The sequence below is a fragment of the Neovison vison genome, chromosome 8 (genome assembly GCF_020171115.1).
Source record: "Neovison vison isolate M4711 chromosome 8, ASM_NN_V1, whole genome shotgun sequence".
NCBI lineage: Eukaryota > Metazoa > Chordata > Mammalia > Carnivora > Mustelidae > Neogale > Neogale vison.
The window spans coordinates 33,509,088-33,536,174 of NC_058098.1; the positions used below are offsets into that span (position 1 = coordinate 33,509,088).

Sequence of the window (27,087 nt, forward strand, 5' to 3'; positions counted from 1 at the left end):
CTCCAACTTCTGCTTCCATCATCATATCTCCTCTGGCTCTTGACACTCCTGCTTCTCTTGTCTAAGGACCCTTTTAATTACATTAAGCCTACTGGGATAATCCAGGACAATCTTCCCATCTCAAGGCCCTTAACTTAATCACACACAAAGCCAGTTTTGCCATGTAAAATAACATATTCATCGGTTCCAGGGATTAGGACCTAAATGTCTTTGGGAGGTCACTATTTTGTTTAACACAGTTATATTGTGAATGTTTTCCTAAACCAAACAATTTAGAGGCTGTTGGCCCATGTACCCAGTTCTCCTTCACAAACCTTTCTCTCCCCGCAGCCCTTGCCCAGGGTCCCCACCCATATTGTATCTCTATTCTGATCTCTACCACTCATTTTTATATTGGTTTCCCCTTAGAAAGACACGTAGATCCATCCTTGATGGCAAAGCGTAAAGGAAGGGAGGAAGTCAGTTGTGCATGCATTGGAGGAAAGGAATGAAAGGCAGAGGGAGGAGTCAGTTCTGAGGCTCTCAGACACCAGCAAGCCTGGCCTGTTGAAAGGACAATAGGGCAGCCCATGCAGCTGGGAAGAGTGGATGGAAGTGAGGGTGCCAGGTGGAAAGGGCAGAGAGGTAATGGGGTCCTGTTCATGGAAAGCCCCACAGGCCACTTTCATCACCAGAACCGTGGGAAGACAATGTCCATCCTATCTTTTTCTGCATGATCTGTTCTGGCTGTCATGATTAATATGAATCATTTCAGAGCTTATAGTGCTATAGGCAGGCTGATCACTGAAAGGGCAGGTGTCGTGATTTACCTTGATCTTAGTCAATGACTGGAAATGTCTTTTTTCCCCTTTCAGCTGCCCTGGTACTCCACAAAGGACCCAAGTCTTTACCCAGGGTAAATGAACCATCTCCCTGGGGTAGAGAGAGAGGAAAAAGGCCCTTCCCTCAAAGTCTGAGAAAATCAGTCTCGGGAACCACCCTCATTCCTTGCTTCTTGCAAGAGCAGATGAGAATTCCCCTTACTCCCCCTCAGTTGCAGGAACCTCTGTGCCATTCATAATGCACACATACATGTGTTTTGCATATAGACCAAGCAGACACTACCGAACTCCTGAACTCTGGCTGGTCCCGGACGCTGAGAGTCGGGACCCTCCCCCACTTCGCCCCCCCTCCCCTGCCCCCCTCCTTCCAGGCAGAGGAAGTAGCTAGGGCTGGAAGGAGCCACGGCTTCACAGACTCATTCTTCTCTGGATTTCCTGCCTCTCCCGCCTGCCAAACCTCACTTCTGAAAAGCCCGGCTTCACCTTCTATGAGTCAGGTCAGTTGCGGAAAAAAACCTGATTTCATATCAGGCTGTAACGCATGAGCTTTTTGGTTGTATGTGGCCTCAAGCGGAAGCCTGGGTCTCCCATTAGAGCTCTCTGCCCTTGGCTGCTGAATATGGGCTGCTGAGGAGGGGACCAGAGGGCACTGGCCTGCCCTGAAGCCCACAAGGACAAACAAGGCCACTGTGCACTCCAGGGGCCCAGGGCACCCGGCTGTGGGGTGTTTCCTGTGTTCCCCGTAACCTGGATGTTTGCTCATTATTTGATCATCTTCAGATGGGAGATGTGACAAGCTGGGGAGTCATGGCCACTCTTGAGCACATCGACAGCTGAAAAGGGTCTTTGTCTCATGGTCCTTCTCGTCATCTGGGCTGGAGCCCAGGAGCAAAGGAAAAGGGGGAAAAAGCAGACCAACCTTCCAGCTCCTGACTGAGTGACCTGGCACCGGAGAAGCAAGTGATATGAGCTAGAATTCATTAACAACCGTGTCATCTCCCCTGTCTGAGTAGATACCACCGTGAAACACGTTTTGTTATCCAGAACAAGAAAGTGCTTTTTCAGCTGCAAAAAAAAAAAAAAAAAAAAAAAAAAACCCTACTATATTCTTTGTTATTGTTGTTGTCAGTAGCCGTAGTAGGGAGAGGAGGAGGAAAAGGAACAGCAAATTCTCTTTCAAATTTCCAAAGAGGAAATCATGAGGAATGTTTCCTGTCAGAAGTGTGAATAGTGAGAAACTAATTATTTTAGGAAGTTTAATAAGTAAGTTACCAAAGTAGAGAAATAAGGTGAATACAGATTTCATATCAGGGAAATTTGAAGCCATCTAGTTCTGGTGAATTTGGCAAGAAGTAGGAATATGTCAGGACTTTTGTTTATGCTCCTCTTCTCTGAGAAAGACGGGGGTGTTTGGGTAACCCAGTGTCTGGGATCATGGAACGGGGTGATTGACAGCTCTATCAAGGAGAGTGCTTTCTCTTTTGTCATTGGGTTACTAAAGGTACCATATACACAAATAATATCCAAAACCCGCCTGAAAGTATCCCAGAGATAGCCTCACACGGCTAATTTATATATGGTTCAAGGGCAAGATTTCATGCACAATAGTTTATACTCAAACAGGTGTATATACCACAGAGCATATCGTCAATCTATGATACTCAGATAAGACTGTATATGGACTTATGCGGTGGTTGAAATATATGTCATTCTATAATATCTGTGGAATTCCTACCTTCTAACCACCTTCTTTCCCTTCTATGGAATGCTGATTTGATTTTGAAATCTTTTGGATCTTTTTTTATATAGACAGAGTAAGCAATGGCCCTTTGTAAAATGAGATCCAGGATCCAAGGAAGGTAACCTTTATCATTTCACACATTCTGATGGATGCTTTGAAATCCCATGATCAGAATGTCCTTCATTAAACCTAAGATCTTGACTCTTATTCAAATAGTTTTATCCCTGAAAGTTATTAGTCAAATACTGATATGAAAAAACTCAAAAGGGTTTTTGTTTTGTTTTTTTTTTTTGAGGGGACCTGGGGGAAGACAAAAACAGAGGCGAAAAAAATAGGGAAGTGAAGGTCTTTCTCAGTAAACTCCATGAGTTCCTAGTTTTTTTTGTTTTTTAAGATTTTATTTATTTATTTGACAGAGAGATCGAGAGCACAAGTAAGCAGAGCAGCAGGTAGAGGGAGAGAGAGAAGCAGGCTCTCTGCTGAACAGGAAGCCCAACGTGGGGCTCGATCCCAGGACCCTGGAACCATGGCCTGAGCCAAAGGCAGCTGCTCAACCAACTGAGCCACGCAGGCACCCCCATGAGTTCCTAGTTTTGACACAAGATAATTCTAGTCTTAAAATATTACAGGAAAAAGGACAATTCCTTGTTAATGTACAGGCTGAATGACCTGACAAAACCATCACAGTTCCATTTTGCATTATTAGATACACCAAGATAAGTGAGTAAATGAGTGAATGAATGAATTCTGACTCATGGATGAACCATGGTGAAAGCGGAATATTGCTAAAAGGAGTAGGAGATAGGGGATCAAATATGTGGCTTTTTTAAATCTCCATTCTTTTAGTTTTTTTAAGTCTTCCTAGACATGGTTGTTCCAAATACAATTAAAAATAAAACGAACAGGTGGCTCTTTGATTTCAATAGGCAAAGAAATGCACTTACCTCTAGAACCCAGAGCCTATCATTCCTCAACAAGATCCCTGCCAGCCATACTTCCGGACCAATGTTTTGTGAAGGTCTAATTCCCCATGTCACCCATGTGGAAACTGGGGGGAAAATCCCTTTGGAGCTGGTACATGACAAGAGGGAAGAGAATTAGAAGACCAGCTCAGGGGCCCAGGTGATCAGAGACCCATAGTTACCTGAGTTGAGGTGGCAGCTTAAACCTATTACGCACATCGTCAAAGCGGTTCCCCAGGTAAGGAGTGTCCACCGTCAAAAATATGGCCTTGTAGCCCTTCCGCTCCGCCCGCTGCACTAGCTGCTTGGTGACCTCCCGGTCCTTGTAGATGTAAAGTTGCAGCCAGCGAAGGGCCTCAGGACTAGCATCTGCCACTTCTTCAATTGAGGAGGTGGACCAGGAACTCAGCATCATTCCAGTTCCCAGTGACCTGCAGGCTGTGGAAGAAAGAAGATGAAGACAAGCCTGGCATTTTCCCCACTCCAAAGCCTTCAGGTTGTAATTCAAGGGGCAGAGATATCTACAAGGGCAATTAGGCAATAAGAAGTCAATTCTTTAAAAAGTTGGAAATACACATTCCTTCTACACTCTGCATTGATCTGGGATACAAAAATGAGCCAAATAGATGAAGACATGCTGTGTGTAAGTATGAAAAAATTGGAACAACCTGAATCTCCAGATTTAGGGGATTGCATACACTGTAATTCATATATAAAATGAAAGAAACACACCCATTAAAGGTATTACTTTTGTGATCGTTAATTTTGTGCATCAATTTGGCTAGGCGATGGTTCCCAAAATTTGCTGGAATACACAGGTTGTTGCTCTGAAGGTATTCTAGAAAATAGATTAACATCTAAATAAGTAGGTTTTGAGTAAAGCAGATTGCTCTTTGTAATGTGAATAGGACTCATTCAACCAACTGAGGGTCTTCCCTGAGGATTGGTAAGCAGATTCCCTTCAGACTCAAACCACATCAGCTCTTCCCTAGGTCTCCAACCTGCCAGCTTATCCTTTAGATTTTTTTTTTTAAAAGATTTAATTTGTGGATTTGTCAGATAAAGAGAAGGGGAGAGAGCACAAGCAGAGGGAGTGGCAGACAGAGGGAGAAGTGATGCGGGGATTTGATCCCAGGATCCTGGGGTCATGACCGGAGCTGAAGGCAGACGCCCAACCGACTGAGCCACCCAGGTGCCCCTACTCTTTAGATTTAGGACTTGCCAGTCCCTGCATGAACCACTTCCCCAATCAATCCCCCCACCCTCTCCTCTCTCTCTCTCTCTTTCTCCGTACACGTACATACTCTGTTTCCGACTATTACAGTTATAAAAGAATAATATTATTGGTGGACACAGAAAGATTTTCAAGATCTATTTAAAAAAACCAAAGTCTACCAAATGACACCTCCAGCATAATTCCACATTTGTACAACAGTGATGCTTGGTATATAAACCTAAACAAACTGATTGCTAATGATTAGTCAGAGAATTACAGTGAGTTTGATTTTTTTCTTCCTTTTTAACGTTTAAAATTTTATCTTTAAAAATTCTGTTCCAGGTGCATTCTATCATTTCTGTTGCATTTTAAAATTTTATAAAATACATATGCTAAACATTCCAAATAGACAGCAGTGTCCTCACTGTGGGGGACTTTTTGTGCAAGATACCAAAAAATGAGCACAGTGAAAGTGAAAAACAATTAATTTGATAGAGTCACCTACCCGAATGTCTTAGAGAACTTGAAAGAACAAGGGTGATAGGCTTTTCACTAAAAATAGGTGAAAGGCAGTAAAATTGGGGTCAGCTTTAATGGAGGAGGAACTGATACAATGTTTATATGCCAAATACCAAATATGGCAAGAGACAATAATAAATATATAAAACGGATTATATGACCCTGAGTCATTCAACTTAGCTGTGTGCCTGACATATATCAAATGGAATTAAAACCAGTTGCCCAAGTGACCCTCACTGGGTGATGCTGAGAATACAGTGATGTACTGTTCAAGACACTACATTGAGAAGCTATGATACTTCCATGCTTCTCAGGCTTTAGGGGACTAAGCCAGGAGCACTTGTGAAAACACAGTGTGCAAACATCCCCCCAGAATTTCTGATTCAGTGGGTCTGAGATGCACCCTGAGAATTTGCCTTTCCACCCAGTTTCTGGGGGGGACTGATGCAGCCAGTCCCCGTACCATGATTTAAAATTTCAATAGTAGTGGTTTCACTTGATAGTAAATTTCTAAGTTCACATGGTAATAAAATGGATTTGTTTTTGATAAATGCGACTTCACCTATGCCTTTTTTTTTTAAGATTTTATTTATTTATTTGACAGAGAGAGATCACAAATAGGCAGAGAGGCAGGCAGAGAGAGAGAGAGGGAAACAGGCTCCCCACTGAGCAGAGAACCCGACACGGGACTCGATCCCAGGACCCTGAGATCATGACCTGAGCCGAAGGCAGTGGCCTAACCCACTGAGCCACCCAGGCGCCCCTCACCAATGCCTTTTAAGATATATTAGAAAATATCCCTGTTGTTCAGGTGACAGTTCAGATAAAGAAGACACAAACCAGAGATGATCTTGTCCAGGGATCACTAATCTGTCCCCTCTGAGTGGGCCTTTGAGAATTCTCTCAAGAGATTCATGAGTTGCAAAATCATGTCTAAAAACCTGCATTTTGGGACACTGGGTGGCTCAGTTGGTTGGGCATTTGCCTTTGGTTCTGGTCATGGTCCCAAGGTCCTGGGACCGAGTCCTGCATTGGGCTCCCTGCTCAGCAGAGACACTGCTTCTCCCTCTCCCTCTGACCCTGCTCCCTGTTTATGCTCTCTCTCATTCTCAAATAAATAAAATAAAATAAAATAATATTTTAAAAAATAAAAAAAACCAAATTAAATTTTATTAAACAATTTTATTTATTTTATTAAATAATAAATTTTTATTAAATAATATTTTATTCAATAATAACACATATGAACATCTAGACCATTGCCCGATTTTCATTAAGACTTAAAACAGGGACAATAACTCCAGGTCATCTACTACTGTTTGGAAGGAACACCAGGGAACACTGATTGGGTCAGGATCCCCTAACCATCAACTTATCATAAAGAAAACATGTCCTGAAGAGGATGTGACGTAAGTTCCCACAGAGATGGAGCTGAGTGGAATGAAAACCCAGCATGCCTGACCACTCGTCCAAGGCAAGTAATCTTTCTGGAATGTTCAGAGGCCCACCAGACTCCCTGGTATCAAGCATAGATAAATGCACTCCTCAGTCCTTCAGGGCCATGACACCCAAAGGTAGTAGGTTTGCCACATCCCTCAAGGATGCCATTATACCAATAACTCTGGGAAGGCAAACCAATTTGTAGGACCTGCTACGTATCACCCATACAGGGTGTGGCTACACAAAGGGGTTCAGCCAAGAGGACCACCAAATGTTAGGACACCTTCTGTAGCTTATACACCATGTAGATGAACAGCTGTTCTGTCAAGAAGGATCAAAAATGCTCAAAAAGATCTTGTGGGGCACCTGGGTGGCTCAGTGGGTTAAGCCTCTGCCTTCAGCTCAGATCATGATCTCAGAGTCCTGGGATAGAGACTTGCATAGGGCTCCCTGCTTGGCAGAGAGACTGCTTCCCCCTCCCCTCTGCCTGCCTCTCTGTCTACTTGTGATCTCTCTCTTTCTGTCAAAATAAATAAATAAGGATCTCCTTGTAATCAAGAGAAACACCTACAGACACTCCACAAAGACCACTAAAATCCTTAAGCTATCATTCTTGCAGGAGGTATCAACCTTCACAATCATTTTTCCCACTTCCCCTGGGTAGGCATGTCCAGAGAAAATCAAGGCCAGCTTATGGCCTCTACTTCCTGAATCTCCTGGCTCTGGTACTAATGGTTGCTCATGTTATTGGTGCTCAAGGTTTATTTTTTAATGATTAAATCATATGGGGCTGAAAATTTGAGTCAAAGACCTTCAAAAGTCTGAGTTACCAATGCCACCAGTTGTAGGCATTTAATAAATGCTTGGTGATCTAACGAATTTACTCCAAGAGAGTCTCCTGGATGGAAGGAGCATATCAGAGTCTATCTGACATAGTCTGAGTTGAGGCTAAGATATTATTTCCAGGAGAGAACGGGAAGGCTTGAGGCTCCTTGGATCTGTGATCCCCTTCACTTGTGATTATGTGCTGTAAGGAAGGCAAATTATTGAGGAATTACAGTCATGATTTTTAACACAGCTTTCTGTCAGAATGAGATGAGGGACGCTGGGATTTTATAAGAATCATTCAGAGAGATGATCAAAATTTGTCTGTTAAAATACTGAAACACTTCCATTCCAATCGGTAAATAGCCATAGCTCTGAAGTAAATGACCATCCTTCTTAAGTCCCTTCAATGTGGCATCACTTCTTTCTCTCCTCAAGGAATCCCTGCCCAGGCCAGGAATTTGAAAGTTAATGCCTGACAGAGCTGAGGGGGTGGGGTGGCATTCAGGATGCTGTTAGAACACTAGAAATGAGCCTCTGATCATCTCTTCTAATTGGTTCAGTTCTTTGTTGAAATGATCGCTAAATATTTCAAATGTCATTTTTGCCTGAGAAATAAACAGAATACCCATCTAGCTCACATTACTCTTTTGGGGACAAAAATTGCAAGATTTTAATTTTATAAATGACTTGGCATAGTTAGACTTTGTTAAGAAATTCTAAGTACAGTCATCCTAGTCTAGTGCTTGAAAGCACAAATGCTTCTGAAGTCCCTTTTCTCTCCCTATTCCTTTTTCACAATCAAACTGACCTCCAACTCTCAAAAGCAGCAACTGTCAGATTTCATTTTAAAGGGACAGTGGTCTACTTGCATGGTGTAACGCTAAGACTCTGGTGCGTGCTGACTTTTCACAACTCTTAGCAAAAGGGGGATCCCATCTGAGGTAGTGAAGACAAGGCCCAGTTTCTTGCCCCTAACATCAATCAAATTCTAAAAATCTTGGCTTTCATTATAATCAGCTTATTCTAGAGATAAAGTATCCAGCACCATCAAGTAAACACTGATACCCTAGGACATCCCACAACTCTATTTCCTTATTTTCACTCCCTCCCTCTTTTATCATCCCTAAACTATATTTTCAAAAATAAACACCTAAGAGATGCCCTGGCTGCCCAGTCAGTTTTGTGTCTGCCTTCAGCTCAGGTGTTGATCTCAGGGTCCTGGGATCAAGCCCTGGCATTGGGCTCCCAGCTCAGTGGGGAGTCTGCTGCTTCCTTTCCCTCTGGACTCTCTTAAATAAATAAATAAATAATCTTAAAAACAAAATTCTTAAACTTTTAATGTTCTAGATGTATTCAGACTTTTTTTTCTTCTTTATTTAGGGACACCAGTCATACATTATGCCATCGCTATAAAAAATGCAGATGAGATACATGTACACACATATCACTGAAAGAGACACAAGTAAGGTTGTGGACATTAAAGCCCTAGAAATGATAACAGGTGATAATATACATCCTTGAAAAGATAACCCGATATAATGGATTGAGAGTCAGAAGGTCTGAGCTACTGTCCCAGCCTTGTCATCTATGAGGCACATTTTATCTGCAAAACATCTATAACCACAGCTGCTCTCTTGTCCATTTCCTAGCTGGACAGTCCACTGAGGCAAGGTTTGTGAACATTTTCCGTGTAAACTCTGAAACCATGTAATTGTAAAGAGGTAAGTTGGAAAATGCCTAACACCATTTGGAAGAAGAAGTTCTAGATAGTCTTATAAATTCAGAATTTTGCCAAGGACCCGGATTTCTTATCATTCTTCATAATCTTCTCTATACCCAGCTATTCCCTGCATTGGTTTTGATCAAGACACCCATTCCTCTTTGTAGAGATAGCATCAAATGCTCACTACCTTAAGCAGGAAAGCTCTCAAAACGGAGAGGAATCTTCTCCAGGCCAAGGAACTCTGTCAGAGGGCTGATACAGGAAAAGAATATCAAAGGAGATAATTCCTGCATTCCCTGGGTATACATTCTTTTGAAAAGCCAGGGAGAAGACAACAGCAAATATCTAAGAGGTGCAACCAAAACGTGCCTTTCCCTACCTCCTACTTCTACCCCTTATCTGTCTGCAGATTTCCAAGGAGGGTCTGCAGAGAAGATCTGAGGGGCTGTCAACATTTGCTTAGTCAACCATCAACAATAATACCTGGGAGAAAAATTTTAAAATTCTCACTACTTTTTTTTGTTGTTGTTGTTTCTCTACTTTATTTGCAATAAAACTGTGAGTATAATAATACAGAAATAAACGAGTTTAATATTATTGTTTACTATTACCCTCAATACTGTCCCTCCCACACACCCCAGAATGGACTATGGGCTAGTATGGAAAATACTGGTGCATTCTGTTTAACAGAATCAAAAGTATCCTGGGATGCACCCACAACAAAGTTTTTTATTAGTGTTAAATCACATGGTCTAGGTAGGGTCTACAAGTTCTGCCTCCCCAAACTGCCATTCAGTAGAGTTAACTCAATTTTGTATGCTATGGAAACTGTTATCAACCACTGAGGTTGACATCAAGTCATCTTAGATATAAATGCAACCACCTCTGCAGTCGATACAAAATCCTGACCTCCAGTGTACAATGATTCAGCTAGGCTAGAACAGGTCAGTAGCTTTGCGAAACAGCAGGAATGGGCAGAATCCGCTAAGAAATCACTAAGAAAGGCCATCACGCCTCTAGATGTTGGCAGCGTCTCATTTTCCATCAAGTCTTAATGGAAACATTTATTTCTGATCTAGGTAGTCTGGATGTACGGGAGAGAAGACACAAAACGACTGTGAACTTAAACTGTAGGGGACACTCAGCCTGCTTGCCCAAGTTCTTGAACTCTAAAACCAGGACCTTAGAGGAAACTGACCAGGAATGGCAGGGTCAGGAGTGACTGGCTCCCAGCTTGCCAGTGCCAGCCGCCTCCTGCCGTTGCATCTGTCTGTCCTCTGCACTGGTGTCCCTCCGAGGAGGGTGTGGTAAATGTGCCACATTTTCTCATGCATCATCCCTTGCTAGTTTTAAAGTCAAGGAATTAAATCACATTATCGTAACAGCCAGCCCCTAGGCACATTTCACCATTAACAGATGTGTTTTACAACCTTGCTTATCTAGAATTTGCCCAGCTTCCTAGAGTTTAAGTTAGAAGCAAAAATAAACAACAAAATAAAAGTAAAATGGCAGAAGATGAGACAGAAGTTTCTCAAGGCTGAGGCAGCGTGATTTACTGCTTCCAAATGTTTTAACGTCCAGCCCAACATTCTCACACATATAAAGGAGATGTATCACCAAATAAAACTGAAGTTTATCATGCCAGGCTTGACAAGAGGGGGAAGGATCATACACCTAGGAATGATACTCATCCACAGCTACCACCACCACCACAACAGAGGAAAATAAAAACTCGTGGCTTATCAGTGGAAGTAAAATGTCTATTATTTGAAGCATTAATTCGTGTAGATCAAATCATATTCCCAGATTAGAGCAGAACGATTAAGCAATGTGGTACGTGGAGCCCAGATTATTTCTTTGAAAATAGTTCTCTTTTATAGGAAAGGTGAGTTAAATTTCCAAAATTGTGTGTTTAAAGGAAAAAGGGGTAAATGATGAAAGCATCTAAAGTTATTTTTAGGTGCATTTGTTTACAAAGCTCCTGCAAAACTTAGTCACCAGGACAGCTGTGCTGAAAATTTTGTGGAGAAAATGCATTCTGTCCTCTGCACAGGAAGTCATTGTGCAATGGGGAAAATATGCAATGACAAAGTACCAAGTAGTTGTGTGGTTCAAAACTCAGCATCTGACCCACTAGGGTGTTTGCATGAACAGGCTCTCTAACATCCACCGGCTGTGTCATCCTTTCTTCGCACAGGAACTGCCATTCACAGGCTTACGAAAGAGGCAGTGAATGTTATTGTCTGTGCCTCTAAAATTACTCTTGCGATTACTTGGAAAAATAATGTGAAATTTCTACTATAATTTTGTGTGAAATACTTAGATGTGGTCAAACAAATCTTAATTTATGATTTAGAGAACCGAAGCAATCTCAACACTGCCAAGAAAGGCAAGGAAACTGGAGTTCATCTTTCCAGTGCTTTCAGGATGGCCCATTGTCTGAATCAGGAGCAGTTTAACCTTGAGGGATCACACAGCCACTCCCTTGGAGAGCTGTTTTTGATTGTATGGAAAGAGCTGCAAGAAACAGTCCTCGTGACATCTGTGTCCTCCCTTTCTTGCTTCTGCTTTGTTTCTGGGACAGAACTCTGGGTTAGAATTAAACATCAGTTTTACTGTAATGATCCCCAGGTTATTATTCTGTCATCTTATTAAGTTGTCAGGTCCTGGCATAACTGGCAGATAGTATGGAGACCACACCAGAGTCAGATGCCTATTATGACGGGTTCGAGGAAGATCAAGCTCGCCCTTGACCTCAATCAGCCTCGCAAAGTGTAACAGTCTGGGTGTCAGGACACACCAGGGAGTCTCTGACTTCTTGTTGTCATGCTTTAATGTCATCAGGCACACTAATCACTGGAGAAGGAGCAATCTCATACTCTCCAGAAAATTGCCCCAGGAGCTTAAATTCTGGTGTGAGATACTAGAAATTGTACCATTCAGTGCTGGTCTTCAATGTAGTAAGAGCCTAATTTTTTACTAGTTGTTTTTGATTGATGAAGTTGGTTTTAGCGCAAAATGATTTCAACACTGAATCTACCATTTTTTTGGAAATTTTTCTGGATATAAATGGCCCATCTTTATATTTATCTATGCATATATACAAAGAAGGTCCATAATCCTTTAATATATGTGTATGTGTATATATGTATATGTGTATGTGTGTGTGTATGCATATGTACTGTGTGTGAATTGTGTATGCAGAGGGTGTGTCTACTGAATTTTAATTGCTGGAAAAATACATCCAAAACATGAAGTTGAGCTGAAATAGGTCGAAAACAAAGGTGAGAATCGATTCTTTTTTTTACTACAATGAAACCAAGAGGTATTCCCTTTCAAATATTTAATGATGTAATTTGGACAAAGTTTCAGTGAACTGTCCTTTCTTCTTTTTCCTCCTTAATTTTGTTTTATTTTTTCTCAGTAAAAATGGCTAAAATAATGGGTGAAGACAAATAACTGAATCAGACTCTGGAGTGAAATGAATCTTGGTTCACACCCCATCTTGATCATGGACCAGCCCTAGACTTTGGTCAAGAGCCCCCTTGTCTTCCATTGTCAAATGAGGAGAATGATAAATGATAATTACCTCACAGATCTTTTGTGAGGATTAATGATAGGAATGTAAAGTCCAGCATCTGGTACATAAAAGGCACTCATTTCAGAAAAAGTAAAAGTTTCATTTAAAGTAAATCTCCTGCTTTTCCTGGGTTTAGGTAAAATTGAGAATAATGGGGATATTTTCCTCATCGGTATGCTGAAATGTATACCTACTCGGTCACCTAGTACAACACATAAATATATAAATCAATAAAGCCTTCAAAAATACATCATTTGGGTCTGGAGCAAAGGAAATGACAATTTTTCTTGCTGAATGGTCTTTCACTCAATGTTAAGGTCGATCACTTAATCTCGGAAAATCCAGAAAATTCAACAGCTAAAGCTCTCACCTACACCCTAATTCAGTGCTTTGGGGTCTGTATGGCTCTTTGTGTTACTCTGCAATCTGTTCCACCTGCAGCTTAATAGGTGGTCAAGTCACAGCTGAGTCCCAAAACTTCACTTTGGAATGTTCTGGCCTTTTAGGCTCAAAAAGAACGTGTTTAGATTTAATGGTTTTATGGCCCATCAAATCCTGTGTGGTAGCCTCTAATTGCATCCAGGGGCAGGAATTTCTTTTAAAATCTTTTTTTTTTTTTTTTTTTTTTTTGACAGTTTACTAAGAATTTGCTAATATGCTGAGCATTCCTGGAACGCGTTAGACGGGTTTTGGTTTTTCTCTATTTGAGGTCCCGGCACTCCCTCATGTGGCACTTGCGCACATAACAGCCAGTAGCAAAGGGATGAATTAACAATCTCCTCTCCTTCCTCTTGATTTTTCCTATCATTCCATGAAGGCTGAAATTTAATTTCATTACAGCCACAGTGCCTAACACTGGAGAGAGTTTCATGATCATGTCCTAAAAGCCTCCGTGGTCTAATAAGCATTTTATTTGTTCTTTGAGAAGTTAGAGATGCTTTATTTCTCTTGCGAGATGGAAATCTCGCCTCAGGAGACTATCTGCTTTACATGGTACTAGGGTTTATGCATATCATTGATATTTCCTTTACTACACGGAGTATGTGGAGACATGATTCTGTGGTCATCCTGGAAGCTCATAAGAAGAATAAAACTTAACAAAAAAATAAATCCAATAAGGTTTCAAATGGATGCACCATTATAAGTAGAGACATTTGTATGGCTTTGTAAATATTATAAGAGTTGTCAATTATTAGAAAGTTAACTAAATCATCAAGTGCAATAAATGTCTTATTCATAACACAGTGCATGGCAAACTGCTCTCCACTAAGTGCTTCTCTGTTAGTTTCCATCATTTTTTTAAAGATTTTATTTATTCATTTTTGCTATAGAAAGAGAGCACAAGCTGGGAAGAGAGACAGAGGGAGAAGCAGATTCCCCACTGAGCAGGGAGCCTGAGGAAGGACTCCACCCCAGGACCCTGGGATCATGACCTGAGTTGAAGGCAGATGCCTAACCGACTGAGACACCCAGACCCCCAGTTTCTTTTCATCTTAAAAGAATTTCAGGAATTGTTTTTGTTATTTTTTTTTAAATTTATTTATTTTAGAGAGAAAAAGAGAGCACAAGCGGGGGAAGGGGAGTAGGGGAGGGAGAAAGAATCTCAAGCAGACTCCCAGCTGAGCACAGAGTCCAACATGGGGCTTGATGGGGGCTCAATCCCACGACCCCAAGATCATGAACTGATCTAAAACCAAGAGTCAGAGGCTTAAGTGACTGAGTCACCCAGGCATCCCAACTTTTAGGAGTTCTAATTTTTGTTTAAAATTCAAGCCCTTTTATTTAATGCTTCTGAATTTTGCTCAAGGCTCGTATTTCCTAATGAGTTTCATATTCTGTGGCTTTTCCAACCTCTCAAAACTAAAGGGATAAAACTATAAAAACACAGAATGTTTGCAGTTAATATTCCAAGACTATAACATAGAATTGCCTTAGGGTTCTCGCTGCAGTTAATGATACTTGGAAATATCAGTCCCTGACCAGGATCTTATAAGCAGCATTGCACAAGTGATTAATAACCCAGAACAGGGTGCCTGGGTGGCTCAATGGGTTAAGCCGCTGCCTTCGGCTCAGGTCATGATCTCAGGGTCCTGGGATCGAGTCCCGCATCGGGCTCTCTGCTCAGCAGGGAGCCTGCTTCCCTCTCTCTCTCTGCCTGCCTCTCCGTCTACTTGTGATTTCTCTCTGTCAAATAAATAAATAAAATCTTTAAAAAAAAAAAAAAAAAACCAGAACAAAGTATTTATCCTCTGCAAGCCTCAGTTTCCACAAGCACAGGAATTGGAAAAAGATCCTTAGGGCTTTGGACTCACATTTTACGATCAGTAAGACATAGATGAATTAATGAATGCAAATTGCCTGGCACACATTGATAGCCAACTAAATGGGCTATCATCATTGTTCACAACAGTTAATTTGCGTGGCATCTCTCAAACATCTATTTGTGTTTTCAGCAAGATCCAGAAATAAATATGGCTGCTGGTTTTCCCTATCCCCAGCATGCAGCTATGAGAAATGAAAATCAAAGGCGTACAAATGCTTATTTCACCATCTACGCTCTCTGGGGCTGGCATGGAAGGCAGGGGATAGAGGAAAGAGTGGGCTCTCAGAAGGGCAGTTGTCTACCTTGAATGCTTTCTCATTTAGTGGAATCTTAAAAGGGGACAGAATCATTTATTTATACCCTGACCACCACCACCCCGCCCCCCCGCCAAAAAATGATTAAGATCATCTTCCTTTTGGGAATTTTCCCGTTTTGTTTTCTGACGTTTTCTTATAGTGGAGATTTGATCTTCGTGCTTGCCTTCGTTAGCAGAACCCTTTCTTTAAAGAACCGTCCTATCTGTCCTGTCGAACCCCAACACACAACAGGAGCACCTCTGTGCTCAGTGACGCACCTAACTTTCCTGAGAGCCCTGGGTACAATCCTGACCTCCTTGGGACATGGTAAGCAAACACTGATTGTGCTTAAGCAGCTGACTTTATCAGTGAGGAAACGTAATCCTCCTAGAGAGTGAAAATGACCTGCCACAGAAGCGAAACTAGTTAGTGGTGAATTTCCACATAAATCAGGTGTCCCAGCCTGACAGCCCATGGGACACTTGTAGCCCACAAAAGTATTTGCTTTGGCCCACACGTTATTGCCTCAAACAGTGTTTTAGAGAATTTTTGATTTATTTGCCAACATTTAAAAACCAGGAGATTACACATAAAAATCAAGGCTTCTGGCTTCTCTTGAAATGTTGGGATATCTGGCGATCCCCACATCCTCATTCCCTTGGGGGGTGGTAGTTAGCTAGCACTGAAATGCCGCTGCCCCCTTCCGGGGAACCTGCAATTCCCCCCGCCACCGTCTCCACCACTGAGCCTGCACTGTTGTTTTCTTAACTTCATCTCTCTCTGGATATTTATGTTACCAGTCTGACCCTCAAAGCCATTTTTGAGGTCCCTGCATTAAAGCTTAAAACAAAAATACCTTTAGCAAAGTAAAAAGGGCGACTTTCACTCCTGTTAAAGTGCAAATAGAGTGTACTTTTCTGAAAGTCGGTTTTTTTAATATGTGGAAGAAATTTGGGGGACCCTGGGGCCAAATAAAAAGTGCACCCCATTTTGGTAAGCTTTTCCCAGCATTATTCTCCTGTGATTCTCAAAGGACCACCTAGAAGTAAGAGTTCTTATTCAACTAAGTTTGCCAGATATAGTAAATAAACACATAGGATGACCCAGCTACAAAGGATTTGTTGTTTACCTGAAATTCACATGTAACTGGCTCCATATTTTATTCGGCAACCTTACATTCACAGCCATTTTGAGAATGAAGAAAGAGTAGTTCCATTGGTCACTCTTCAACCACAAAGCCGTGTAAGAAAAAAGCTCTCTTCTCGAGCCCAGTTCACACTGGGGACGGGCTCCATAGTGGTGGGGAAAGAAAAAGTCCAAAAGACCCTTGAAGCCAGGTTCTGTGAAGTCTGGAGAGCCAACTGAGAAGGTAAGATTGTGGTACTGTGGCAACTTCCAGAACTTTCTGGATGCCCATTCTAATTATTCAAGCCTGACCATTTCCTGGGGATTTGAGCGGCCCTCACATTGGTTTCCATTCTTCCAGAAGCCAACAATGACACAAAGATAGGAGTACAAGTATTTTATTTAGAAATAATCACAAGGTGAGTTGAAAAGTGAGAGAGGGAGGGGAAGGCAGTCAACAAAAGGTATGTTAATGGTCAGCTAATGCCTAACCTTCCTATTTGTCTGCTCCTATTGCAAGAGAAAGTGTCAGGCAAAAATCTGCAGGTTCTGATAGAAATCATAAGTAACAGAGGGATATATCCTGAGCACCAACAGCAGCTGTTCCTGGCACACATGCCTTCTTTCCTTCCAAAGAACATATCCGTCCCACAACCAAAATATACCAACCAAGGCAGGTCATGGGCTGATCACCATCAGCTTTCAGGGTTAATCTAAATATTAAATAGACCATCCATCCACTCATGGTAATTGGACCATAGAAAAAAACTTTAGGAATGTTGAAATCCTTAAAGGAGGTTTCTACCACGAGTTTGGATATAACGCCCTCACAGGAACCTGATCCAGTCTCAGATCCTTAAGGACATTGTGTGTGACCTTCCATCGCCAGTTCCTCTGTGTCCTCAGGGTCACCACACCCTCTGCGTTCTTACTGTTCAACCCTGTCCCAATACTGATCCTGTATCCAGCTCTCGTGTGGGGGCTAGGGGGAGCACCGGGGCTGTTTTGCATGCACCTACAGCAACAAATCAATTACTTTTGGGAGACTGTAATTGACAGATAAATGGGCTTCCCCTCATGACATGTATGGGATTTTCTGGAAATGGAAAGCAGCACAAGATGGTTAGGAGCAAAGATTCTGGAGCCAGATTGCCCAGGTCTGAATTCTGCTTTTGTCACGTATGAGTTGTGGGATCCCGGGCAAGTTATTCATCTGCTGGGTGCCTCCAGTTTCCCATGTGTCAAATGGGCTTACTATAGTACTGCTTCCTTGGGCTGCCCCGAGGATTCAATGCTTTAATATTTGTAATACGGTGCTTAGAATAGCACCTTGAACATAGTATTTGCTTTGTAAGTGTTTGATAAATTAATCTAAAGAAAGACTTCAATAAGTACTTACTTAAGAATGCCCCCTGCTTAGTACTACGAGGAAATAATGTTGCACAAAATAGTCCTGTCTAGGCCATCAAATTAGTGTTTCTTTCTTTTCTTTTTTATTTGACAGAGATCACAAGTAGGCAGAGAGGCAGGCAAAGAGAGAGGAAGGCAAGCAGGCTTCCTGCTGAGCAGAGAGCCTGATGCAGGGATCTATCCCAGGATCCTGGGATCCTGGGATCATGACCTGAGCTGAAGGCAGAGGCAACCCACTGAGCCACCCAGGCACCCAGCAAATTAATGTTTCTAAATGAGTTTTCTTCTCATTTTTCTTTCATCCCATCCCCACCAGAAATAGGGAGCTCTGATCTTGGAACCATCACAAGGGAGGTGGAGAGTAAGTCCTGTCATTTACTCATCAAGAAAACTGCCTTCTCTGAAGCTCTAGCTCTTTGCCCACAGAACGAACATAGGGACGCTTGTCAGGTATCACATAAAGGGATATAGTCATATATTTGGAATCTCCAGGATTGGTGGTGGTTGTCGAACCAAGTGAGCTCTGTTTATTTTCTTCTTTTATTTCCTCTCCCTCACTGCCATTCTCCTCATGGTCCCTTATCCATCTTTTGCTTAGTTTTTATTGTTCCTATCTTACAAAATAGTTCAAAGGGAAATTTCTAAATATGGACCCAGAAGAAGAAGAATAGAAAGTCAGAGTAATCCCATCACTCATCAATAAACACATAGAAAATGTAGTCTGCATTCTTTGCCTTAATAAATAAATGTATTTTAGGGCCTTACCATGGTTTGTAACCACTTTTTAAAAATGGTTCTGCAACATCTTTCCATATCAATACACTCCTTCTCTGATATCATTACAAAAATGTACCCCATTTCTTACATACCCTTTTTTTGACAACCAACCTCCAATTACGGGACATTTGGGTGGCTTTATTTTTTTCTAATTTTTCTCCTATTAAAAACAACAAAGGAATGAGAATCCCTGCAGAGATGTCACTCTTCAAAGTCATAATTTTTTCCTTGGAATTCCTAGAAGAGCATTTAGAGCATCACATGGAATTCACTCTTTCAAAGCTTTGATAAACAAGTGTCAGTGATTTTCTAGAGATACAATTGCACTCTATGCTCTTCCTAGGGATATTTGAAAATGCACATTTTCCTTCCTCCCTCCTCACAGTCTAATCTGAAAATAATAACTTGATATTCAGAAAATAAAATATATAGTTATAACTTATGTTTATTTGGTAGCTAGGGAAATGAATAATTTTCTTCTTTTTTTAAATTTTTTAAAAATTTATTTATTTGACAGAGATCACAAGTAGGCAGAAAGGCAGACAGAGAGAGGAGGAAGCAGGCTCCCCACTGAACAGAGAGCCTGATGTGGGGCTCGATCCCAAGACCCTGAGATCATTACCTGAGCTGAAGGTAGAGGCTTTAACCCACGGAGCCACCCAGGTGCCCCATTGATGAATTTTCTATTCGTCTTTTCTTACTTACATCTTTTCACCTATTTGGGGTTCATGGTATTTCATTATTCAAGTATAAGGGCTTCTCACATGGAAAGGTCATTAATGCTTTGCCGCCTCATAGTTTTTCAATTTGTTTTGCTGGCCATTGTCTTTTCAATTTTTGTAGAACTTTGACAGCATGGAAATTTCTGGGGTTTGTGTTGATTTGTTGACTGTTGTCTATAGAATGCTTGGGAAGGCCTCTTTTACCCCAACTGTAAATGGAAAGATATCGGTTTCCTTCTTTTTCCCCCCCTTCTCCCTGCCCATATTTCAGGATTACCATAGACAAATGGCTGAGGCTCCAAGACCACTTCTCTGTGTGTGGTCCTAGAATTAAAAAAGTTCTCGACTCTAACCTAAGTCTGTCCAGCATAACTTGTGTCATGCTGATATCCCAGGCAGAATTCTGTGGCAGACATTTCAAGAAGAGAAATAAACCCTTAAGATCTGTGATACATGGAACTAAAAGGCTTTAAAATAGTATTTAATTCCTGCTCTTTGGGCCTGAATTTCCTGCCCTGCTTAGCATCAAAAGAAGTCAGATAGAATTCATCACTAACTTTTATATGAGTTTCTGAAGCAGAGTGGGGAGATTTATCAACTGTGCATACCTTTTCAAATATTCATATTTGCTAGGGGACTAGGAAGCTAATAAATTATCCCTAATAAGAAATTTCTTTATATCGTATTTGAATTTCTCATCTCTGTCTCCCAAGGCAGTTAGAATACTCTATTGGGAATATAGCCCCTTAGTAAAAGAAAACCGTGGTCCCAGACCATGACAGAAAACTCAACCAATCAGGTCATTACATTTGCTGTTTCCTTGTGAGAATCGCATGGTTTGGGGAAGTAGGAAGGGTTTTGAAATAAGGTAGCCATAAAACTGAATCCCATCTCTGCCACTACCTAGCTGTATGACCATGGGGGAGTCAATTTCTCAAACCTCCATTTTCTGATATGTGGATATTAATACACATAATATAACTAAAAGCTGTTGAACCGCCATTCTGCTTGCAAGGCACCATTTTAAGTACTTTATATGTGCGAACTCATTTAATCCTAATAGTAACTGAAGGAGGTGAGTACTATCTTTATCCCCACTTTATAGCTGATCAAACTGAGGCACCAAGAATACCTTGCCCAGCGTCACAGAGGAGCAGCATATGCAAGAACAGGTATTTGGATGGCAGCGTCAATGATCTTAATTTCTGTGAGCGTAAAAATATCCAAGGACGTGTTTCCTTGATGCATACAGAGAAAGAAGTCACTAAATGTTAGTCCTCTTCTGTGTCTTTGGGGAGGACTCCCTTCCTACCTCTCACGGTTGCGAGCTCCCCATCCTCATGAGCCATGCGCTGCATGGCCGTAGCCCCAGCGCATATTGGCATGCTGACCCTCTGCCCCAAAACTGAAGTGGACAGGTCTACTTCCGCAACATTCCGGAGCATCCGTGGATATAGCTTCCATCTAGAATTTGGGAGGGAAAAAAGGTTTTAGAATTTTAAAATCATCACCAAAGCTTTGACATTTCATTTTAGTTAAAAAGAGAAAATATCCTTTTATTTTTTCCCATCTGGCAAATTACAAAGTTAAAGGAACAGGGACATTTTTAATGTTTGTGAAGATAAGAGAATAATGAATGTCACGAGTGACTGTTCTTAGTGAGGTGTGATTAGCATCTGGGAGGACTTGCCCATGCGAGCTTTGACACAAGCATGCGGATTGCCAAGACAGTCCAGAACACATCACCATCGTGAAAAAATGGCCCCCTTTCCTTTTGCAGTAAACCAATCCCTTAACCACCCTGGATACCTTTTCTGTCCATATGGTTTTACTTTATAAGAATATACAAAAAGTATCACACATAATGTAGCGTTTGGAGTCTGACTTCTTCCACTAAAGTATAGTGCTTTTCAGATTCATTCATGTTGCCAAATGCGGCCATAATTGTTTCCTCTTGGTGGATGAATAGTATTCCACCATACAGCGGTGCCCCCGTCTGTTTGCCCATTCTCCAGCTAAGAGACATTGGAAGGTTTCCAGTTTGAAGCCGCTATTAAAAAGTCACTATAAACATTCACATAAATGCTTTTGTGTGAATATAGCTTTCATTTCACTTCCTCCAAGTCATTTTGAAGATGGTATACAAAAACATGGAAGGCAGACTATAAGAAGATACACTATGTTTAGTTTTTCATTCATATATGTATATGTCCAGTTTTTCTCATATATATGCATATATATACATATATATATCAGACAGTAATCTTAGGTAATTCCTTTTAAAATTATAATTGGTTTATAATTTTATTATAAAATTTCTTCAATTTTATAATATTTCTTCAAAATCCTTAAACTGAAGTCAGTATTCTTTGAAGTATGGTGATGAGGGAAGAAAATTTTCTTTAGTTTAATGGAGCATTTTCCTCAAAAAAAGTTACTTGGCAGAAACTGGAGTTTTGGCTTGAAGAATTTTTGACTCCTGAACATGATCTTAAATAACTCTTCCTGCAATTCTTTTGTGTTGTAATGAAAATGATCAATAAACCAAAATCCAAAGTTTTAAGAGTCAAATTTATGAAAGAACAAGTTCTCTTCCCTCTTAGCAAAATTTATATGTCTTATTTGTTCAGGATTATTTCTCTCATTAGTCACTGATTAGAATGAAAGAAAATGCAGCTCTATTTCTAATGAGGTCTAAGACCATGAACATGTGTATAAGACCCACGTACATGCCTAACCAGCACTCACCTCTCCTTACCTAGATTGAGCTCTGCTTCCAGAAAGACCAAGATTTTCAGTTAATACAGTGAAGTGTGATTTAGAACCAGAGTAACCAAAATAAATCGAACCTCCAAAGTCTTGACTGAAGCCTACTTCCTGTCACAGAAGAAATTCTGCCTTCATGTTGCTTTAGGTCTGTAATCTAACCCTTCCTCACATAATAAAGTAAAAACATCCAGTCCTTGAAAAGCATAATAAAGAAGTTTTACTGTGCGATTTCTCTGCAATTCCTTTGAACATCATAATTGTCATTATTTTCTGTCATACCACATGCTTTGCTGCTGGAAGTCTTTTCGTTTGGACTGACCCTCACAGCATGCTTCTTTGATCTCCATTTTGAGGGGGGAAAGGCAGAAGCCTTGAAGAGAGTTTTTATTACCAATCATCTTTAAGTGTATTATTAGAATGAGAGAAAAAGATTTTAAATAGCAACCTTTCGCATGCTGGCCTTGGAAGGCATTAATATTTACTTAGAGCTGAGGAAACAATGAAAGCTTTTACCAAGAGCACACACAGAGCTGCAGGGCATCAGCTGTGTGTGTGTGTGTGTGTGTGTGTGTGTGTGTGTGTGTGAGAGAGAGAGAGAGAGAGAGAGAGGACATTTTTTAACGTTCACTTCCTACATAGAAGGCAAGGCTCAGTCCTATCTTCAGGCAGTAGTTTTACACTTGTCCATGTGGTGGCGCAGTCCCTTTAATAACTCTGTGTTCTTCCTCCCCCGCACCTCCCCCTCCAAAACGCACTACTTTCTGTTCTAAGGGTGACATTACAGGCACTCCCCAACCAGTGCACAAAATGCAAGTCTCACGCAAAATTAGGTAAGATCAATGGAGAGGAAAGTGTGTGCTCTCTAAAATGTTCTCCACATTTTGGTATTTTCCGAAGAGCAATTACAACTAACCTTGTCAGGTAGTTCTAATAGCTTTTCAAGTCCCACCTGGCCCCTTCCCCAAGATAAGTGAATTTTCGCCAATCTTACATAAAATCACAGCCGACTATAACCTTGGACTGTGCTCTTATAGGACCTCCGCTTTGGAAAAAGGATATAAAGGTTTGAAGAACAACTGAACCAATTGAATAATAAACCTCTTTCAAAGGATGGAAAAATAAGATGCCTGAACAATGGACGTGAGAGAGAGGGGATGATCCTTTCATAGGGCTTTTGACCCACACCGCACATGCAATAAAAGCCTCACATTTAATTTACAAAAAAATCTGGTGATGCCCGCACTCCCCATGATGAGATACTCTATTTGAAGGAAGACACTTAACACCAAGCTTTAAAGCCGTGTGCGGTTACTGAATCCCATCAACTGAGCACAGCGAATTAATGTTTCATAAGTCCTGTAAGATGATCTTGTTGCATTCCAATTTCCAATTTTTTACCCTAAGCATTTACATCCAATGAAATATATGTAAAATATATAAAACAGCACAATTTTAGTAATCTCATTTTTTACGCTTCATCCTTCATATCATGAGACCTTTAAAACATTTAACTGGCTCATGCTCGACTTCTGAGGTATTGCAGTAAAGGAATAAGGAGATGGGAATCATAGCAAACCTATTTAAATAGCTGAGCCAGGGGTGCCTGGGTGGCTCAGGGGGTTAAAGCCTTTGCCTTCAGCGTAGGTCATGATCTCAGGGTCCTGGGATCGAGCCCCACATCGAGCCCCACATCGGGCTCTCTGCTCAGCAAGGAATCTGCTTCCCCCCCCCCTCGGCCTGCCTCTCTGCCTACTTGTGATCTCTCTGTCAAATAAATAAATAAATAAAATCTTTTAAAATAAATAGATAAATAGCCAAACCAGGTTTTGAATGCCTTGGTGTGTAAATGGGTTCCAAAGGCCTATGACCCTCCTGAAAAGGCATTAGTTGTGAGTGTGTGTGTGTGTGTGTTAACCCCAATCAGGTCCGGCCAAGCAAAATGAAGCAAGCTGACATCAGCTGTTCGTGTCATGTTTACAACAGGAAATTATGCTCTTCAGTCCAGTTCCATCTATTTGACTTTACTGGTCCTGTTGTGTTTTATTTTATTTTATTTATTTTATTTGATTACTTTTTGGCCACAATAACAGTAGAGTCCCAAGTCTTAGCCCGGAAATGTTTACAAGCAAGTGTGAGATCACGTAAGTGAGCCCGGTCCCCAGAACTCCAAACTACGGCGGTCTGGTCGGACTGGAGCACAGAGAGGTAACAGCTGTCACTGCGAATGACCTTCTGTTGTGCTTGCCAGAGGCGGAGGTGGATACATTTTATAAATGGCTTTTAAGTGCCTTGCCACTGTGTCACAAGGGGTTATCTGGGATTTGGTTGTTCTGCAGTCTTGGTTTGAATCAAAATGAGAGAGTTCAGCTTGATTTGCTTAATCCCATTAACCCAAAGACTCCAGGACACCCCACCACCACCACCTCCCCACTACCCCCCCTCCCCGCAGGAAATCTATGCTTAGTTCCACCTCCTAGTTCCACGCTAGGAGGTTTGGAATGAAGGGTCCCCCAACAGATTGTACAACAAAAGAGGAATTGAAGGGTTAGATAGGCAATGGCCCCTAACGTTTGTTGTGATATAAAAGCTCCTCAAGCAGTTGATAATAAAATAGCATCCACCAACCTCCAGAGAAGGTTGATTAATCTGCATTTTTTTTCCCCTTTCAAGCTGAACCAAAGGGAAAGGTCAAGGCTCATGGAAAGGATGGTGTGGCAAATTCATCCTCAGGATCTGTGTTCAGTCCTGAAGTTACTTAGGCCATGCCTAGGCTGGGAGTGGTCACTGGAGTTCCATGTGACCCACAAAAGCATGAGGCATGCCTCCCCTTCACAACCTGGAAGTCAATGCTGTCTTCTCTGTCTCACCAAGTTTCTAGAATTTCCAGGGTTGCAGAGGTGTCTGTATTTGCTGCAGCCCTTTGTTCCCTCTTTAAGGCCTCTCGGGGGGGCCAATTGTTTTGGGTACATTTTGCTTCAATTCAACCCACCAGCAATACGGAGGTCAAAGATCCATGTGCTCCATGGGAGGGCAAGCTCCCATGAACAGAGAATTTGTCGGTCTGGGTTATGGCTCGATCTTCAGCATGTGGTTCAGCACGCGGTTCAGAGTCTAGCCCACAGAGATTCCTAGTAAGTGTGAGTTAATTAATTAAGTAGCATGAGGTGAAGGGGGTTGAAGGGTGGGTCAGGAAATAGGTAGTCCCCTGAGCGTTATGACCTGAGAAATTAAAAGAGACACCAGCCTGTCAAGGGCCCAAAATTTCCTTGGTTAAAATGACCAGTTTGGGGATAAAGTGTTGTTTTTAGGAGACTAGTAAGAGGTAAACCGTATTACCTGGTGAAGAGAACCGCTATGAGCCTAGGAAGGGACATCTTCTGACCTGAGCCAAAGGCAGAGGTTTAACCCATGGAGCCATCCAGGTGCCCCCGAAAAGTGATTTCTGGGAGATTTTGCTCTAGACTGACAAAGCCAAGAAGGAAGGCAAAGCCTTTCCTCTGGGTCTTTTCTTCCTTTTTTCTTTAATTTATCACCATCAATGAATACCCACAATACTCGCTGGCTTTACTAAAGGCCATCCTGTAAGATGGAGAAGCCTGAAATCGCCTAGCGTATCAAGGGCTCTCCTACCCGGCTTCAGCAAATAAACCATTTTGTAACTGCCAAGAGAAAAAAAAAAAAAACCTCCTCTAAAGTTATTTTGTTTCTTGTTTTTATTACACACAGAAACATAAACCATGACACCCACCGGGTTGTGCTTTGAAATATGAAAGGCAAGGAGAACTAATTTGGGGATAGAGGGAGATTAAGCACTTTGGATGAGGGATGAAATAGCCCTGTTGAAAGATGAATGCTATAGAGACAAATTGAAACCTAAAGTGAAAGTTTAGACAACAGTATTCAAAATGAATAACTGGAAGGCGGCAGGATAGGAACATTCGAGGCAACAATTCGATCTGGTTCAACCAGATAAGATGGCTATCTTGCCCTTAATGCAACTGCTTCCTACACCATGAGCAATGGATAAGCCTCCCTGTTACACTCAGAGAGAAAGAATAGTCACCAGAACGCATCACTATTTTTATATACAGTTAGATGAAGTATCCACGTAATTCCACGTGAGGCAAATGAGGCTTGGTTTTGTCAGTCAATTGTTTGAAATTCCTAGGCTTGGGTTTTGTTTTGTTTTTTTAATAAAGATTTTATTTATTTATTTATTTGACAGACAGAGAACACAAGTAGGCAGAGAGGCAGGCCGAGAGAGAGAGAGAAGCAGGCTCTGCACTGAGCAAAGAGCCCGATGCGGGGTTCGATCCCAGGACTCTGGGATCATGACCTGAGCCGAAAGCAGAGGCTTGAACCCACTGAGCCACCCAAGCGCCCCGGCTTGGGATATTTTTAAACAACCTACTAGCCCAAGACTTCTCATGGCCCCCAGAGTTTTTTCCTCTCTACTAAGCATCTATCTAGACAAATAATTTCACATCGTTAACATTACCACTTGGAGATCTTATTTCGGTAGAATGTCCTCATGTAATTTTAAAACATGATTTAAAAAATAAAATTTTCTTACCTGGAAAATGCAGCAATATTATCAGCCAAAGTTTCCTGGTCATTTGCCCCGGACCTATAATAGTCATAGATAGACTTCTGAAGGACTGATTTTGCATGTTGTTCATAATCACTGATACAAACTAATCGCGTAAACATTTTCACAGGGTATTGCAACCCCAGGTTTGGGGTTTTTTCTCACCTGCATAGCCTTCTACATCCTGATAGTTCCACTACTTGTCAATTATTAACAGAATTTTTCCAAAGTTCAGATTTACTTCTCT

The 27,087-nt window shown here is 41.4% G+C and overlaps 1 protein-coding gene across 1 annotated transcript in view; it reads right to left on the reverse strand.

Moving 5' to 3' along the window:
• HAO1 (hydroxyacid oxidase 1) overlaps positions 1 to 26,962 on the reverse strand; it is a 49,122-nt gene extending 22,160 nt beyond the window's left edge. The window contains exons 1-3 of the mRNA XM_044262392.1: positions 26,826 to 26,962; positions 20,796 to 20,947; positions 3,707 to 3,962 (exon numbers count right to left, since the gene is read on the reverse strand). Of these exons, the coding sequence (XP_044118327.1) occupies positions 3,707 to 3,962; positions 20,796 to 20,947; positions 26,826 to 26,962 (545 nt within the window). The remainder of the gene's footprint in view (positions 1 to 3,706; positions 3,963 to 20,795; positions 20,948 to 26,825) is intronic.
• Between the last annotated feature and the right edge of the window lie 125 nt (positions 26,963 to 27,087).